General features: G+C 36.4%; 1 protein-coding gene across 2 annotated transcripts in view; it reads left to right on the top strand.

Moving 5' to 3' along the window:
- LOC120535863 (uncharacterized protein C11orf53 homolog) overlaps positions 1-19,504 on the top strand; it is a 62,298-nt gene that overhangs the window by 12,649 nt on the left and 30,145 nt on the right. The window contains exons 1-2 of one of the 2 annotated variants that reach the window (XM_039763987.1): positions 5,546-5,708; positions 7,333-7,433. Coding sequence is in view for 1 of the 2 variants with exons in the window: in XM_039763986.1 (XP_039619920.1) it covers positions 7,333-7,433 (101 nt within the window). In the remaining variant the exon portion in view is untranslated. Of the gene's footprint in view, positions 1-5,545; positions 5,709-7,332; positions 7,434-19,504 lie in introns of those variants that run through there. The other variant, XM_039763986.1, reaches the window with a different exon arrangement.

Raw genomic sequence — 19,504 nt, 5'->3', positions numbered from 1 at the left:
TGCTTAAAAATGTAGTTTATAAAATGGAGAGGTAAAAATCTTTTTAAACAAATTAAATACAGTATTACTTTATTATCAATATTATTCTGGAAGATAGAAGTAGTGTGTACTAAAAAACATAAAATATGTATGAACAGACTAAATAGTGCCCTTCCTTCATTCTATGAGACAGATCAGGGCTATCTTTTCAATTACAATTTCTGAAGAAATATTTACAGCAACCCATTGATCGCTGCAGTCTTAATTGATCATTGCTATTTTTATACTGTTAGAGCATTTTCTTTTAAATAATATCTGAGATTACCTTTACAATGGTTCCAATATACATCCTTAATTACAACACATATGATGTAGCCTCCATATGAACACCCCAGTTCACTATGACAAGACTGAGCAAATAATGGAGAACAGTAACTTATGTTGGCTTAGATAATTTACATAACACAGCTATAAAACTTACACTTGACTACAATCAACACAAAGAGAATAATATACCCCTATGTTTTTTACAGATAAAACGTTATCTAGATGTTTTAGCAAAACATCTTATCACTAAATAGGTATGCCTTCTGTGCAGATACTTCAGTTAATAAAAGAGTTCTATGATCTCATTATCTCCATGGTAAGTGTACTGGCACTTGGATTCTTGACTACACAGAAGAGAACAAAATAAACGACCCTTACAACACACTCATAAATTATATGTGTATACGTGTAGTTCTGAGCATTGATATATCCATCCATCCATTATCCAACCCACTATATCCTTACTACAGGGTCACGGGGGTCTGCTAGAGCCAATCCCAGCCAACACAGGACACAAGGCAAGTAAACAAACCCTGGGTAGGTTACCAGCCCACCGCAGGACACGCACATACACACACACACACACACCCACACCCATACACCAAGCACACACTAGGAACAATTTAGAATCGCCAATGCACCTAACCCGCATATCTACCCGGAGGAGAACATGCGAACTCCACACAGGGTGCCGCCTGCATTGATATATCACAGACGTTAATAGTGGGAATTAAGTCTGATTTTTTTAGCTATTACTGAAACATAAAGAAAGTTAACTGAAATTCATAAACTGCAATCTAAAGTAGAGCAACAAGAAATGTAAGGAGGACAGTTGCTTGCTATGCTGTAGTTAATAATCTGAATGGAACAAAATGCAATGATATCACACACACCCCTCTAGTAATCAAGTTTTTTTCAATTGCAGTCATTTTGGCATTGTTCTAAAACATTACATATCGTCAACTCTATTTTATCACCCATCACTTCATATCTAGGGTCATGAAACTTTACTTTTAAATTAACCTCAAGGCAGCACTGAGTGTATAGTACAAGTTAATAGTAATGCATCCACTATTTCCATATTGTTTATATACTGCCATTTATGGTATAAGGTGGTAATTCAATGTAATTATTCTGACAATTAGGTTTTGTACTGCATGTACATTTTTCTTGCTGCCCTAAGTTTATTAATGGAAATTATTTCACAGAAAAAGTAATGGAGTGTAAAAAATATTTGATTTAATAAATAATTCAGTAAAACAGAATTCCTTTCTTGGAATGATTACTATAATAATGAGTAGGATTTTATTATACTTCCCAGTGCAATTTATTGACCTAGCCTATCCAAGTTGGGGTTGAATAGAACTGAGAAGATGTTCTATTACCTGCAGTGAATGACACAACGAAAGAGCCATCCATCCATCCATCCATAATCCAACCCACCTTATCCTATCTACAGGGCCACAGGGGTCTGCTGGAGCCAATTGCAGCCAACACAGGGTGCAAGGCAGGAACAAATCCTGGGCAGGGTGCCAGCCCATCAGAGAAGAGCCATACATGATAGTATAAATAACACTTGACAATTAACAGTTTACAATAAATGCAACAGAACCGAATATGAGATGAAACTGAGTCTCCAGAAGAAAAAAATGCAGACACATGAAAGCCACATAAATTCCACTACCCATAAGTACTATTGTATATACAGTATGTGATACCATAAAGGTGTATTGAACTTTATTATAATTCTCTGTGTTACATGTGCTTTTTCTTGTAAGAGCTGACCCATCACATTCTTGAAATTACAGTGTATTGTATTATTTACTTAGATGACTTTACAAAACACTTAAGGTATTCTTCTAGTTTTAACCTGAGGGCATTAGATTGTTTGTATAATAATAAAAACAGGAAAGCTGTGAATCAGCCAATTTTTTTGTGCAACCTGAAGCAGCAGTATTTGTATTAGCTGTGTAGATCTCTGTACTGGGGCTGGAAACACACAAGCATTAACATGTTAGTGTTTCCGGACAGATTTTACTAGGGCGTTGCTGGGTCGAAGGTTAACATATTTTTCGAAGATGTACACGCTTTTTCAAGTATGAGGGATCACTGTCTGCTTACACGTTTTACAGATTTAGTAGTAAAAAAGTGTAAATAATAGATAAAATTGAACAAGTCGAACATGCACAGTGAGGTAAGGAATTTTTGTCAGATACATGATCAAATTTGTGTTCCCCGTCCGTATGTCCACATTGAGCCAGTGTTTCGGGTCCAGTGTTGCTCCGATGTGCAAATCCCAATTAGGCCTTAATTGGTTGTCAATACTGAGCCTATATGTTGGCCTACACTGGGCCTACACAGGCCCAATGTCAGTTTGTTTGCCGAGTATTGATTAATTAACAATAAAATAAGGCTATACCCTTATATGTTTAGCAGATATAAAAACAGAAATGCAGTATTAATAAAACAGTAAACATTTTGCAAGTTTTTATCTTTTATCAGGCAAGCTGATATGAGCTGAATGTCTTTAAGGTGTCTTTCAATGCTACTGTACTCCCAGGGCAAATGTCTGTCATATTAAATTCTGAATTGCAAGGAAATATTGTATATTAACTTGTATAAATAAACACATAATACACAAATGTGTGTACAGACTGTCTCAATAATGCATCATGCTGAAAATAAAAAGAGATTCTAGCTACACTATTTTTTACTTCCATTAGAGGTTTTAGTAGAATTTTAAATATACAAAGTTTTTTTATAACTAATTCAGCCAATTTCTTTAATATTATATAAAAGTTACTATTGCTGTGAGTCATTATGGTAGTTTAAATAAACTGATTAACTAATTCACTCATTTTTTAAGCACACCTATTTCAAAACATTCATATACAAATATTTACATTTGTTCATTCTTAGAGAATCCAGCTTCATCAGATAACCTAATGTACACAATTTTTGTGATAAAAAAAAATTTAATAATTGAATAAAACTCCAGTGGACACAAAAAAATAAACAGGACCCTGGAACTATCGGGCTTCTTTCGGACCTATCCTTTCTAGGACCAAAATGATGAATTCCCTTTAGTGACATGCCTGCTGTCTGTGCTGCTTTCTGGAAGAATTTACATCTGCTCTGTGTTATTTTTGGATGTTTTCTCTTCAATGATGCCTGTAACAGATATTAGCCATGTATGCCATGCTTTCTAAGTTAATATACTATGGGTACAAGAACAACGAAGCGCATGCAAATGAAAATCAAATAAACAAACTTTCAATCTACATATGCAGCAGGGCACTACCAGTTTAACTTGAGCACACCTGGCTGGATGGAAGCCATAAGGCTTCTTTCTTTATTTCCTTTTCACACAGCCCAAATATGAGCAGTCAACTGAGAGACTAAAACATACGCTATTTTAAAAATATATCTTTTCTATTTTAGTTTATTACAACAAATGTTCACATTTTTAATAATACTGTTTTTAAATCATCTGAATGGTAAAAATGTTGGCCACTCATCCATGCTTTGTATAGTGAACACTCTTATCCAGTGTTTTAGATTTATGGAAAGTTAGAGCTTAACTCATCAGCGCTGAGAGTGCAAGGCAGGATCCAAATATCTACGTACACAGTATTAGCCCCCTCACCCCCACACTTTTCAACTTTATTGTCACCAAACAACCTCACCTACACATCTCTAGGTGCTGGAAGGAAAACAGGAGTATGGTAATAAAGAAAAAACATTGCAGACATACTTGATATAATAAACACTGACTAAGGTGGAACCTAAACCTCATCTCCTAGATCTGTAAGGCAGTAGGACTAACCAATGTGCCAATCTATATATATAATTCAGTAAGTCCATGGCAAGCAAGACGCATGCAAGACATGGCAAGCAAAACGCACACAAGACAGAGCCAAGCCCGCCAACTCACAGAGCCCCGCCCACCAACAATTCACTAAGCGGCCGACCATGGCATGCAAGACAGACCATGGGATACGCACGACAGAGCCCTGCCCACCAACAATTCGAACGAGAGCAAAAGCATTTGCCAAGAATGTTGTCATTAATCAAGAACGAAAGTCAGACGTTTGAAGACAATCAGATACCGTCGTAGTTTCATCCATAAGCGATGCCGACTGGCGATCCGGCGGCATTATTCCCATCACCCGCCGGGTAGCCAACCAGGAAAACAAAGTCTTTGGGTTCTGGGGAGAGTATTGTTGCAAAGCTGAAACTTAAAGGAATTGACGGAAGAGCACCACCAGGAGTGGAGCCTGCGGCTTAATTTGACTCAACACGGGAAAACTCACCCAGCCCGGACATGGACAGGATTGACAGAGTGATAGCTTTATCTCAATTCTGTGGGTGATGGTGCATGGCCGTTCTTAGTTGGTGGAGCGATTTGTCTGGTTAATTCCGATAACGAACGAGACTCCATCCTGCTAAATAGTTCGCGACCCCAGAATGGTCGGCGTCCAACTTCTTAGAGGGACGCCGTCCAGCCCCGTCCCTCGCTCTGGGAGGTGGGGGCGCTAACAGTCGTATCCTCAAACCCACCCCATTTGGACAACTGTGTCTTTCAGGAAGTGTTCACCCATCAATACATAATTATGCGGCGTATGCTACGCCGCGGGTTGGCTAGTATAATATAACACACTAAGTCCTACTTAATCCAGTTCCAATTTATGGCAGACCAGAACCTAATCCAACAGTACTGGATGCAAAGTAAGAAACAGCCCCTGGACAAGACACCAGTCCTCACCAGTCCTCTCATGCGTACCAGAAAGTCAACCACAGTCACACTCACATGGAATCAACATGTCTCCACCAAGGGGGGAACCCATACTGACACAGAAAGAACATGAAAAAAACAAAGGATGCTGCACCCATGAAGCAACAGCACTAACCATTGCGCCACTATGCCTCTTTAATGTTTATAACTCACATAAAACTTTAACATTTAACACAGTATCCTCCAAAAACTATATTACCACTGTTAATTATTGGTTTCTAGCCTGAGGAAATGATCATTTATATTTTTAAATTTTAGAACAGACCTATAATTCAGTATGTAATTAACATTGCAAATGAGCAAGACCTTGAAAAAAAATCTGCCTTGTTAGCTAGCGCAAGTATTTTTCCTATTTGAAAATGATAAACAAATTTCCCCCTTATGTGAAAGAGATATTTATTTGCAATTATTTTGTTTAAAGTTTTCTTTGGTTTGGAGTATAAGTGTAAAGAACATAGTTCATTACAAAGCAGTGGGCTCGAGTCTGTGATGCTCTTCAAGTTAGAACTGTATCACAGACATTCATCCTGGGAAATACGGGAATGCTTCATAAAGAGGTTCAAAACAAGTTCTTACCCTAAAAAAGCAGGTTTTACTTTGCATAACTGTAAGTATTTATTTTTCTTTTTGAAGTGTACTGTTTGCTCTTTAATGGATACTAAAATAACGTCCATAGTAATTAAGCTTAAATTTTGCAGTATTTGTTAAGAAATTAATATGAATATTATTTCACCTTATGGCAGGCTTATTTATTGTTTGCAATTTATTGCATTTCAAATATTACCTATTTTAATTTATCATAAATATAATTTACTTTTTGTGCACACTATTTTAATGAAAACTGTTTAAAAATGTATCAGCTAAAAGAAAAATTAAGATTTCTTATGTAACATTGTACAGCAACATACATTAGTCAGTATTTGCAATTGAATGTATGAATTTTTGTTTAAAATTATTATTACAGATTTGCTTAAGTATATACAGTATAATGTTTATTCAGCTGTGTTTTCATATGCTCTACATACGCATATATATAAAAAAATATTTTAAAAGAGATAACAACACTTGTTAGGTTATGTTTGTTGATCTTTGTGCTTATTATGGTAAATATAAAGCTTGTAAGGGTAAAGTCACTGAAGTTTTCTACCACGTTGTTTACACTATGGCCTTTTTCCCAAAAGCAATCACCTTAATGCAGGGCTGGGCAAAGTCATTCCTGGAGGGCCGCAGTGGCCGCGGGTTTTTGTTCCAACCCATTTGCTTAATTAGAAAACAATCCTTGCCAATAATTACATTTCATGGCTTGTTAGTGCTTTAACTCTGCTATGTGAAGTCATTCTCATATCCTAGATTTTTTGTTTCCATTCTAAGGAGATCACCAAATACTATGAAGTGTAATACGGAAGGGGAATTCTCAATCCTTCACTTTTTTCACTTCTTTTTCCTTCCAAGTAGTTAATTAAACCAAATAGTGCACAATAAATACACACAGGTGTAAAGGGTAACAAGCAAAATGGATAACTGCTGGTTTCTTTTGTCATTTGCATTTTATTGCTAATAAGGAGCAATTGAAAACTGAGAATGCAGCTGTTTAAGACTTAAATAAGCAATAAGGGTTTAAAATCTTAATGAGGGAGACAACTAAAATGAAGCAGAAGTGTTTCTAGAGCAATAAGCGATTATTATTAAGCAATTGGGTTGGAACAAAAACCTGCAGCCACTGCGGCCCTCCAGGAATGACTTTGCCCACCCCTGCCTTAATGACTAGTATTGCATAACTGGTTAATTAAAGTGATGACTGTAACAGTTGTATTTTTGTTTGACAGTGTATTGACAGTATCCCGATTAAGAGAAAACAATTAAATTATGTCTATTACTATTTCATTTATAAAATAAAGTTAAATTTTATGAATATTTTCTCTGTTCTTTACTTAGAATAGGAGCAATATTGTAAATTGACACCACAAATTTTCATAGTACTGTAGACTGTATATACTTTGGCCATTCTTTTTTTAAAGCACATTTTTAAAATACTAGCCTGAACAATTATTTATTGAAATGATCGCTTATTTACTTTTTTGCTCAACAATATATTGAGTGCAGCTTTTAGGAAAAAATATGAAAAATCTAGACTTACTATTTGATAGATATCTTAAAAATAGGAGAAATATTGAAACTATATTATATACTATATATTTTAATAAATGTCTATTCAAACTGTCTCCCAACAGAGTATTCCAAACGTGTTTACCAAGGTGTAAGAGTCAAACATACCGTTAAAGATCTTCTGGCTGAGAAAAGATCAAGGCAGACAAATGTACCAAGGTTTAATGTAAGTTTTCTTTTTTCTTTCTTTTGTGAATTGTCAATTATGTTAAAAAAAGAAAGAATACTGATTATTATATATCCTTAGAGAGCGCTGAATTCTATAAGGTGAGTTTTATGTTTTTTGAAAATAATGTCAATGTTAATTCAGTGTACATTTTTCATTTTCCATTAGCATGACATAGCAATTCAGTCCACACACACAAAATAATTATCTTCCCAACTAATTTTAATCTTAATCTGAATTTATTAATAGTTTGAACTGTGTGTTTACATAGTAAAGTCAGATAATGTGTGACGTTCATTGTTAAAGACAGTTTGCATAATTGCTTAATTCAGTTGGGTTGCTGAGAAAACACGTTGCTGAGAAAACACTCTTTTGCTTTCTCAGTTTTATTACAAAAACAAAAATGTTTTATGCAGAACAATGCTATTTTAATTTTTCTGTATATGGGAAGTGTTTTGAATGCAAACTTTAATACTACACACCAGAAAAAATAAATAAGTTAGTCAGTCATTTTCCAACCCACTATATCCTAACACAGGGTCATGGGGGTCTGCTGGAGCCAATCCCAACCAACACAAGGCACAAGGCAGGAACAAATCCCAGGCAGGGCACCAGTCCACCACAGGAGACACACACACACACACACACACACGAGACAATTTAGGATCGCCAATAGGAACCTAACCTGCATGTCTTTGGACTGTGGGAGGAAACCCATGCAGACACGGGGAGAACATGCAAACTCCACGCAAAGAGGACCCAGGAAGTGAACCCAGGTCTCCTTACTGTGAAGCAGCAGTGCTACCCACTGTGCCACCAAATAGCTTTTGATCAAAAATTATATTCTCATTCTAAAAATGGAATTTGTTTCAAAGACAGAAAATTGTTAAAAAATTAAACAAGAACAACACAAAACTTTGTTTTTTTGACATTAATAGGGAAAAGCTGTTTACACCAGAAGTTAAACTTAATCACTAAGAATGTCAGTATGTCAATAAAAAAGATTTTGTGCATATTGACATTAGCACTATGGTGCTATATATTATGTGTTTTTATATATTTCTTAATAATTGCTAATTTAATAAGAAAAAATTTTAAAATGGTTAATATATTTGAACTGCCTCTATACAGCAGAGGCATTTTCTCTTTGGGTACTGTTATCTCTCATTAGCAGTTTCTTGAGTTATTCTTTTCTAATCTTCAGACACCAAACTCTCTTCAAACTCTCTGTATTACTGTGAAATAGATCATCTGATACTGTTATTAGTAAGTGACTGTCTGCTGCTCAGCTAGCTTGGCGCTGGATGGCCAATAATCAGTGGCATGGGCATTTTCTTAATTTTTTCAACATTACCTTCAGTTTCTGGTGCAGTTCCTGCTGTTTCTCATAAATATGCAGATATCTTACTTATTTTTTTTTTCCTTTTCCATTTTTGTTGTATTCTCCTTTTTACACATGGGGAGGTCACAGGTGGTGGTTATAGTTTTTGTTTTCAGTACATCATTTTTTATCATTTTTACTGACAGCTTCTTGTCATCACCACATACTAAACAAAGTTACAGTGCCTGATATCATAGGGACATCACAATTTAAAAACACTATTAAGATGGCATAGTACTATTTACTGCTTCCAAGTTTTGGATTTATGATAAATGACAAAGAGATTTAGCTGGTTATTCAAAACTATTCAGAGAATTGGGACTTTTGTCTACTTACTTTGACCTAAGATTTCTGACTAATATTTTGACTCTGGTGTCTTGGTATTTTTGACTTTCTGGCTTTTGAGCCCTATTTGTTTTGTTCTTAGGTAGTTCTTCTGGTTTTCATCTCCTGGTCCTAGTTTTATTTTACTGTCTGCTTTTTCCACTTTTTCAAATGTGACAGTACAATTTCACTTTACATCTGACTACAAACTGAGTCCAAAGACAAAATTCTTGGTTTAGCTGTCAAACTACATCCCTGTCTGTACCTATGGTCAGAGGTTTCTTTACAGGATGGCTGGGTTGACCCTCTGTGATAGGATGAGAAACTTAGTGATTCAGGGGAGCCTCATAACAGAGTCACTTTTTCTCTAGATCAAGAAGAACCAGTTAAGGTGGCTTGGGTACATAGTAAGGCTGCCACCTGGGTGACCCCCTGGAGATGCTCTGGGCCCATTCCACTGGGTAGAGGCCCTACGGCAGACCCATGATGTGCTGGAAGGATTGTATCTCTCAACTGGATTGAGAACAGCTGGGAATTCCCCAAAACGAACTAGAATCTGTACAGGGTACAGAAATGTCTGGACTGATCTGCTTGGTGTGCTGCAGCCATGGCCCCCATCAGGGAAAGTGGTTAGAAGCAATGAGATGAAATGAGATGAGATGATGAGTTGTAATCACAAAAAAAAAAAACAAAAAAAAACACTAAACTATCAAGACATATTTTCCAAATATAGTATATGTAGTAGCAGCTAAAACAAAAGCTAATCTAAAATAGCTTCAAACATGTTTCAATAATCAACCTTTATAATTGCTTTCTTGTGTCTGTCTGTGCATTATCCTGCTTTGTGGGTTTTTATAATTAAAATGAAAGGTGTCACCAAAAGGAAAAATAAATGATTTTCTGTCACAGTTATAAAATGAAATTAGCAAAACTGATATCAAAGGAACACCTTATTATACCTGAACAGTAGCTAATAAGGTAGAGTAAAGTAGATACTAATCCTTTTTATAGAATCAATTTTGTAAACTTTTTCACAAACTGAATTTAATGGAATGATTTAAAAAAGCTTAGCATTAATATGACAAAAAGAGTGTACCAAAGTCACACAACAGTACAATACATAGCAGACAGTTTCTATTGGTGTGTTAGCCTTGCTTATGAATATAAACAATCTTTTTTTTTTCAATACATTGGTCAATTAAAAATGATCACAAAAGGCTGGATCATCTCAGAAGATAATGAAAACAAAGCACCAGCTCAAATGGACAATTAAAACAATACAAGAATTTGAAGAACATTGGTTTTCAAATTGCTGAAAGCATACGGGAACTTTAGCAGTCTGGTGAAGGTCTTTCAGAAAATGGAAGAGGTTATTGCAGCACATGGGCCAATATATAATAGATGAGCCAGTAACAGCTCAGAATACTCAGGATTCCAGACAAATGAAATGAGACTTTGCAAACCCTACACAGGTAGTAATCAGGCCAGGTTTATATTCAGTCTCCTGGAACACTGATACCACCAGCACACCAACCTATAGGTAATATAACAAATTCACAAACTCTAATAGTAGACAATAATTGCTTTTTTATTTTTGCATAAGAGAGTATAATGTAGGCACATATAATATCTTTCTGAAATAAAAAACTTAAAACCTGAACTGTAGGATTTTTTTTTATATAATCCTACACCCAGTGTCAAGATTACATTTTGCTTTTTTAGCAAATTTTGGGCATCAGTGTTCTTCCATCTTAAATGAGCTTTGGTTTTCTAATGTCAGAGTAATAAGAAAAAAAAGTACTGAAACAAAATGGGGCCATGATGTATGATCACTAATATGCTTGTGCTTTTGAAAAAAATTAAACTGGTAATAATAATTTTTAAAATGTTTATATATTGAATATCTGAATAGAGCTTGGGGAGAACAAAGTCCATCCATCCATCTATTATCCAACCCGTTATATCCTAACTACAGGATTATGTGGGTCTGCCAGAGCCAATCCCAGCCAACACAGGGCGCAAGGCAGGAAACAAACCCCGGGCAGGGTGCCAGCCCACCGCAGAAGAACAAAGTTGAATAATGTTTTTATTTTCATTCAATAAGAGGCTGATATTTTTAGCTGTAGCTACCCGTTGACCTGTTATTTGCCTTATCTGCGTCAGGTAGTAATGAACAAACAAAAAAAAAGTCAAAGAACATGCATTGATGTTTGAGAAGTTTGTTTGCTTAATCTCTTACTGTTACATATCTTGACAATAATACATTTTTCCAATGACATGTCCAAGAGATTCTGTACTTGATCCTTGCTACCTACACAAACTGTTCCATAAGAAGATTAGTCATTGCTGCCATGCCATTAGTAGGCACATGTTCAGCTTTTTCCATTCATAAAAAAATGTATTAAAATAAAGCTATTGTATTTTGGAGTGGATGAATACACAACGTCATCATATTCCTTGGGATAGTAGTGAAGTATTTGTCTGTTAAATATTTACATAGATAATGATTCATAAATATGAAACTGCTCCAACATTGTTTTTCTTTGAATGATTTATATTTATGTGTTTCTTCAACACTGTTTATAATAGTCAGCCTGAGAGATGTTATCTTCCATAAAATCTAAATTTGTTTAACATTTTCTCAGCTGTGTGTGATGTATTGTGAATTTTTTTTTACCTAAGAACTTGCAAGCTAAGCTTATATTAGCAGCCATTTCATATGAAAGCTGTAATTGTACAAAATTTCTTTTTTAGTCCCATTTAAGATATTTACCATACAATAAATTAAACCATGTATGTATGGCCTTTGTACTGAAGAAGGTGTTCATGCTTGCACATATTACACATAACAGAATAGGCACACTATAAAAAACATCAGTGTGATAAAAAAGATACAAAGATCATACAGTTATTGCATTAGTGATGGGAAACAAAAATTATAAGGAGTCCTTGTTTAACATGCCTTTAGAAAATAACATTTTCATTTTCCATTCAGACAAGCAATCCATTTTATGAACTCTATTATTCTATTCTTTTATTCTATCACAGCCTCACAGGGATTCAGCCTTAACTTGACATTGTTAGACACAAAGCATAAATGAGAAGAATTAGATAGGATGCCAGTCTGCTCACCTCCACAACCACAGGATTAAGTGAGTTCAGGTAAACACGTATTTAGGCACATAAATAATGTGATGCATTTATACAGTAAGTATATAGACAGAGATATTTGTTTATCTATATATGCATGTAGCTTGGTGTTTTTCATCGAAATTGTGTTTATACTTTGTAGAATCTATGCTTTGTTTTCAAGGACACTATATTTTGAACCCAGTTCGTTGTGCTTCTAAATAGATGTTTATTATGTGATTCAAAATTTCTAGGGTATAAAGGAGACAAGTACTTTTTGTTTGCTGAGATAAATTTTAAAAAAAGTTTTCAAGTGTAGCAGTCAAATAACTGTTCACCTTAAACTTTTTTTTAAATTTATCGTACCTATCTATTTTCTTCACTTATTTCATCCAGTACCGGTCCAAATGAAGCTGATAAGTCATAGGTGTTAGGCAGGAACTTACTTTGGATGGGATGGCACTCCGCAACAGGGTGTACTGAAACACACAGCTTAAATCTTACTATTTTTATTTTTTTTCCAATACTTTACAAAGTTCATCATGTTGCTAGTTTGTTTTTATTTGACCTTTGTCACTGGTTATTTCCATTTACTTTCTAAAATATATTTGTACCTGTACCTTTGTGATTTGGGCATTTTCTGAATTAAGACACAATGAGAAGTATATTGATTAAACTGTAGCAGAATACAATGGACCATCTCCAATCTCCAGTTTTTCTTATTTTTTTATTTTTCACAAGGTAGCTTCTATATCAGGGCTGCCCAACCCCAGTCCTGGAGGGCCACAGTGGCTGTTGGTTTTCATTCTAACCCTTTTCTTAATCAGTGATCTGATTTTGCTGCTAATTAATTTCTTGTGAATTAATTTTAATTGACTCAGACCCCTGAATTGTTTCTTTTTCCTTAATTAGCAACCAAACAATAATTAGATACCAAATTAACCAAAATATGACCAGCAAACTGTTTCTATTATACAATATCTGAAAATAAAGAAAGATAAAGGTCTAAGGAATGCTGATCTGCTCAGGTCCCCAAAACATTTTAACAGTGTACTTAGAAAAGAGAAGATCAACAATTTTGGAAATGTATGCTATTGTGCAATGACAGCAGCAACAAGCTATGGAATTAAAGAACAGGTTTGATTATCGACAAGACTCTGAACCTAATCCAACTGGTTGGATTGAAATTGGTTGGTGTTTGAGGCCGTGACTTAGTTGGTCTTTTGTTGGCTCCCTCACTTCACATTTCATTTCTGTTTGGGTGACATTTAAGGAAAGAAATGAAGCAATTCAGAGGAAAGATGAAGAAATTCAGGAGAACAAATCTTTAAAAAACATGCCTAATAAAATGAAAGGAAAAAGAGTTAATTAGCAGAAAAAAACTAGTCACCAATTAAGAAAAGGATTAGAATGAAAACCTGCAGCCACTGAGGTCCTCCAGGACTGGAGTTGGAGTCCCCTGTTCTATATCAACTTTATGGAGCGCCATACCTTTGTAAGCTCAACTAACCACTATTCAATGTTGTACAAATATTACGTGAACCCTCAACAGTACATAATTCATTTTTTGAGTGAATCCACTGTGTGTAAATGACAACTGCCGTTTTTACAAGCAGTGCCAACAACATCTTCTAGCAGCCTCCTGTCCGCCAAAATTGACAGAAAAAAGTCAAAACACTTTCAGTAACAGTCCTGTAGAAAAGTTCCTTTATGTCTTTTAACTTCTTTATCTGTTTCCCAAAGAAAACACTCTGCAAATACAGACTAGTCTTGAGTCATCATTACAAATAAAATTCAACACGGATGTCTTTTACTTACACCAAGTGATGGCGACTCACCATGTGAGGAGTTACGTTATCCAAAGCAAGACTGTTCTGTTCTAGCTTCCTTTATTAGTTAGGGTTATTTAAATATTGTATATTAGCTAGAAAGCATTTTAATTGTGGCAATCAGAACACACATAAATTGCACATTCCTTAAAAATCTCCAGCTATTACAGCCATCTAAGGGTTCCACAATCATTAACCACTTAAATTCTTGGGTAAATATCTGGTTCACAGACATAATTTCTTATATATAAATTACCAGAAAACAAAAATATAAAGTTAACATTTTACATGATCTCATCTTTAATTTAAACGTGCTGGCACAAATGGTGCCAGGATATCCTCACTAAACATGCACTTCTTTCCTTACATTGTTTCAGATGCAATAGCTTTCTGCTTTCTCATCTATAATGGCTATGTTGACCTTCCATGTTAGGTTACTGTAAATAGGTCAGGTCAGGTCTGGTTGGAGAGCATACACTGGTACAGCATGTTGCCACACCCACCACACAACAAAACATCTCGGGATCCTGTTTGGCAAACTCCTAGGTAGACACATGGTCCAGTCCCACCCTCCGGAAATGACCATCTATCCGCCACAGCCAGGTGTTACGTGGGCATCCCCTTGGCCTGGTCCAGCTGCTCTGCCCTAAACAATGAGGATCCTGTGAACAGAATCACAAGCCGGTGTGACAGATAGGGGGCGCTATCACTCCCTTGAAGCCCTGTCCACGACTCCAGACACCAGGTAAAAGTCCAAAAATCGACTTTATTAAATTGCGACAGTGCACAAAGCACCCTCTCCTCCACTATACTCATACAATAATCACAATACAAATACAATAATCCAATCCTCCGACTCCCAGACGCGTTGCCCTCCTACCACCCAGCTCTGCTCGCTGTCTGGGAGCTCTCATAGTCCTTTTATATTCCCTGACCCAGAAGTGTTCCTAAGCCCCAGTCCATGTGATCTTGTATCACTTCCGGGTCAGGTAAAAAGTCCTTTTCTTCACCCCGGAAGCAAGTCATTCCCCTTGTCCATGTGACTTGGACGTACTTCCGGGGCGTAGGGTAAATAACCGTTGTGCCCCCCAGTGGCCCCCATGGCATCCAGCAGGGCTGTGTATAAAAACTGCAATGTCCATGATGCCTTGCTGGTCTTCGGGGAACCTCCATACTGCAGGGAGGGCTCCACCTGGTGGCTTGGGGGTATTGGCCGGGATAAACGGCCAGCCATACACCACACCGGGAATTACACCACATGACTGTAGTGCTGTAGTTGATGCCCCCTCACAATGCAGGTAATGTAAATAGAGCAACATAGAAGTTTGAAATTCTCCACAAACTCTACAACCTGTGTCATTATGCATAAAGCAAAACTGATCTTAAGCCTTGCTTAAATTCCACCTCCAATTCTTTTCTTGTCTTTTAATTGCAGATTGTTAAGGCTGCTCCATTTGACCATCTCCATTTTCTCATTCCTGTACAAAGATTCATTATACTTGTAATTTGTGACAAGTCTCACAAGAAGAGTGTCATCAGCAAATTGACCACTCCTACAGAATCAGCATATGAAATAATTCCATTTATATTCAACTCAGATTGTATGGTTTTAAGATGATATCTTTACAACACCATTACCATCTCAAAATAAAACAACAACACTTATAGAAACTATAAAAAGTATGCATGCCCATTCCAATTTCATGCACATTCCTTTTCTTTCCACTTTTTTATTGAAGATTAGACTTTAGTTATTTCCCAATATATGCATTACAATAAAAGTTATAGTACAGCAAGGACACATTGCTAAAAAATAAATCAATTCAGCCATAAATACAATCAATCCATTAAATCCAAGATAGAGCTAATATTCATTAATCTAAACCAAACTTAAAAATCACCTTTACCTTTCAGTTTCAAGAAATGTCATTTTTATCATTTTAGATAGATAGATAGATAGATAGATAGATAGATAGATAGATACTTTATTAATCCCAAGGGGAAATTTACATAATCCAGCAGCAGTATACTGATACAAAGAAAGAATATTAAATTAAATAGTAATAAAAATGAAAAATGAAAAAAATAAAAATTAAAAAGCAGACAATAACTTTGAGTAATGTTAGCATTTACTCCCCCGAGTGGAATTGAAGAGTCGCATAGTGTGGGGGAGGAACGATCTCCTCAGTCTGTCAGTGGAGCAGGACAGTGACAAAAGTCTGTCACTGAAGCTACTCCTCTGCCTGGAAGTGACACTGTTCAGTGGATGCAGTGGATTCTTCATGATTGACAGGAGTTTGCTTAATGCCTGTCGCTCTGCCACAGATGTTAAACTGTCCAACTTTACTCCTACAATAGAGCCTGCCTTCTTAACAAGTTTGTCCAGGCGTGAGGCGTCTTTCATCTTTATGCTGCCTCCCCAGCACACCACCGCGTATTTTTAGTGAATACAGGATACTATTTTCCTTCTGAGCTATAGAGAAGCATTAGGATTTTTAACAGGTTGAGCAAAATGCTAACAATATACTGTAATCTAAACTTGTGCTGTGCTTTGAGAAAATTAGGAATAATTATAATTCTGACACTCTCTAAAAGGTGAGCAAATATGTGAATGCCGCAAAACATATGACTTCAAGAGGCCAGGGCTTTATGGCATCATCACAATTAGGGTCCATTTCCTACTACATTTTGGAGAATTCTAATTTGGAATGATGTGTCAGATGTACACAACAATACTATTCACAGATTAATGAAGAATGTCTTATAAATAATCAAATCCCACTCCCTTCCTGAGTTAATAACAGAGAAGTCTTCTTCCCAGATGTTGCCTAAGAACATTAAAGGGTGAGCACCGTCACATAGTAATAAAGTCTGGAAATACTCTTGATATTTTCCTCATTACTATCAATTACTAATATTTTCAAGTGTGAACAGTATACAATATGGCAGCTAGGCAGACTCCTTTTCACGCATTGTTTGAACATGTAAATAAAAAAGTGTATTGAAGGAATTCTATATTTAAAATAGAGTTGATCAAAGGATTCAAACATTGTCATTATAATCTCTGAAAGCTGAGATACCTGATTTCTTTTATCCTGGAGGCTCCTGTTCACCCACTAAGGTCCTCTGATAATGGCAATCTTGTTGTGCCCCACACTATCCTGCTATGGGTGACAGGGCATTTAGCTGTATAGTGCCCATACTTTGGATTGACCTCCCAAAATTAATTAGATCAGCTGACTCAATTCATTCTTTTACACCAGGAGAAAGAAAGAAAGAAAGAAAGAAAGAAAGAAAGAAAGAAAGAAAGAAAGAAAGAAAGAAAGAAAGAAAGAAAGAAAGAAAATGTTATGCCATATTGTAATAACATTAAATTTATTTCTGGTATAAATGTCAGGTGTTCAAGGAAGGTGAGCAAAGAGTTGTTTTGCTCACCAATATGTCCATGCACTGTTTCAGCAGCAATGAAAGCTCAAGAAGAATCTTCCTTCTACATATCCCATATGTAGATGTCCCAATAAAGTGGGACTCTCTCTCCCTTACTACCTAATAAGCAATATATTTCAGCAGTGCCCAGCGCCAAACCCCGGGAAAATTGGTTGTTCACTAGAATTTGCTCTTTAGTTAGCTGCAGTCTTGTAAGTTCCATTGCAAAGTTACCAGATGACAATGGTGTCACCATAAAGGATATTGGCTGATTTCTCACTTGTAACACTTTAATTGTGTATAAATAAATTACCGGGAGCAATGTCTAGACTAGTTTCAGAAGTGGAAACGTTCTGGGAAGCCTTTCTATTGAGTGCTAAGGAATTTAAGTAGTGCTAATGAGATAGTGGCAGTGGGTAAAAATGACAGAATACTGTAGGGTACCACCTGACTGATGCAAAACTCTGATGTATCTCGTGTAGCTCTTGGCCATATTCCAAAAGCGTTCCTTGTAATGATCTTGCTGTTGCCGATGATGTTCACAATCAGGGAAGGAAATCCTTTTCTAAAAGCACACATTTGAGGCTTGTTGATAGAGGAATTCAATTCTAACAAATGTGCCATCAATTAGACTAATCATACTGTGTTTGCAAATCCACAATTTGAACCCTATAAAATTGCCTGAGTTAAATCAGCTTTGATAGTGTTTAAAAGTGTATACAAGTGTATGGAAATAGTTGTTCTATTTATACAATTTAAGTGTTAATCCATCCATCCATTATCCAACCCGCTATATCCTAACTACAGGATCACAGAGTTCTGCTGGAGCCAATCCCAGCCAACATAGGGCACAAGGCAGGAAACAAACCCCAGACGGGGCACCAGCCACCACAGGGCACACACACACACACCAAGCACAATTTAGGATCGCCAATACATCTAACCTGCATGTCTTTGGACTGTGGGAGGAAACCGGAGTACCTGGAGGAAACCCACACAGACATGGGGAGAATATGCAAACTCCACGCAAAGAGGACCTGGGAAGCAAACCCGGGTCTCCTAACTGCGAGTCAGCAGCACTACCAACTGCACCACCATGCCGCACAATTTAAGTGTTAATTTAATATTAATTACTTTACTCTAAATGAAAACCTTTTTTTGACTCTCAGCAGTTTATTATTGCAGCTGTATGTCCACCTTATAGCCCAAAAAAAGTTCCCTTTCTCATTTTCCATCTCCTCTATCCTCCCACATACCTCGCAATATAGACCGCTCCATTTTTAAGGTAAATCTAGCTGCAACCTTAAAACACAACTTCTAAAGCAAATCTTAAATGTTAACTGTGTATCAACTGTTTTAATTATTTAAATTAAGTTAATTTGTGAAATATCATTTTACACTATGCAATGGCTGTCTGCATGCTGCACACACTAGTAACTGAGCGTAGAAGTAGTACTGTATTTCCAATAATCTATACTAATAAAAGGCAAAGCCCTCACTGACTGACTAACTGACTGACTCATCACTAATTCTCCAACTTCCCGTGTAGGTAGAAGGCTGAAATTTGGCAGGCTCGTTCCTTACAGCTTACTTACAAAAGTTGGGCAGGTTTTATCTCGAAATTCTACGTGTAATGGTCATAACTGGAACCTATTTTTCCCCATATAATGTAATGGAGTTGAGCTCGATGGCCGTGGGGGGGCGGAGTTTCGTGTGACATCATCACGCCTCCCACGTAATCACATGAACTGACTGTCAACGCAATACGTAGAAAATAAGGAAGAACTCCAAAAAGCACTGAAGAAAACATGCATTATACAATTGAGAATGCAGCGAAACAATAAGAAGCGACTGAGTCACACATACAACCATATTCTTGAGTACAGCTACTTTGGAAACAAAGCACGATATAAACCTAAAGTTTAAATTAAGTTCATAGACAGGCTGCCGCTGGCGTTTGTCATGCCCACGGCTAATGCGGG

The sequence above is a fragment of the Polypterus senegalus genome, chromosome 9 (genome assembly GCF_016835505.1).
Source record: "Polypterus senegalus isolate Bchr_013 chromosome 9, ASM1683550v1, whole genome shotgun sequence".
Lineage (NCBI taxonomy): Eukaryota > Metazoa > Chordata > Cladistia > Polypteriformes > Polypteridae > Polypterus > Polypterus senegalus.
This window is presented reverse-complemented; position numbering and strand designations above follow the sequence as displayed.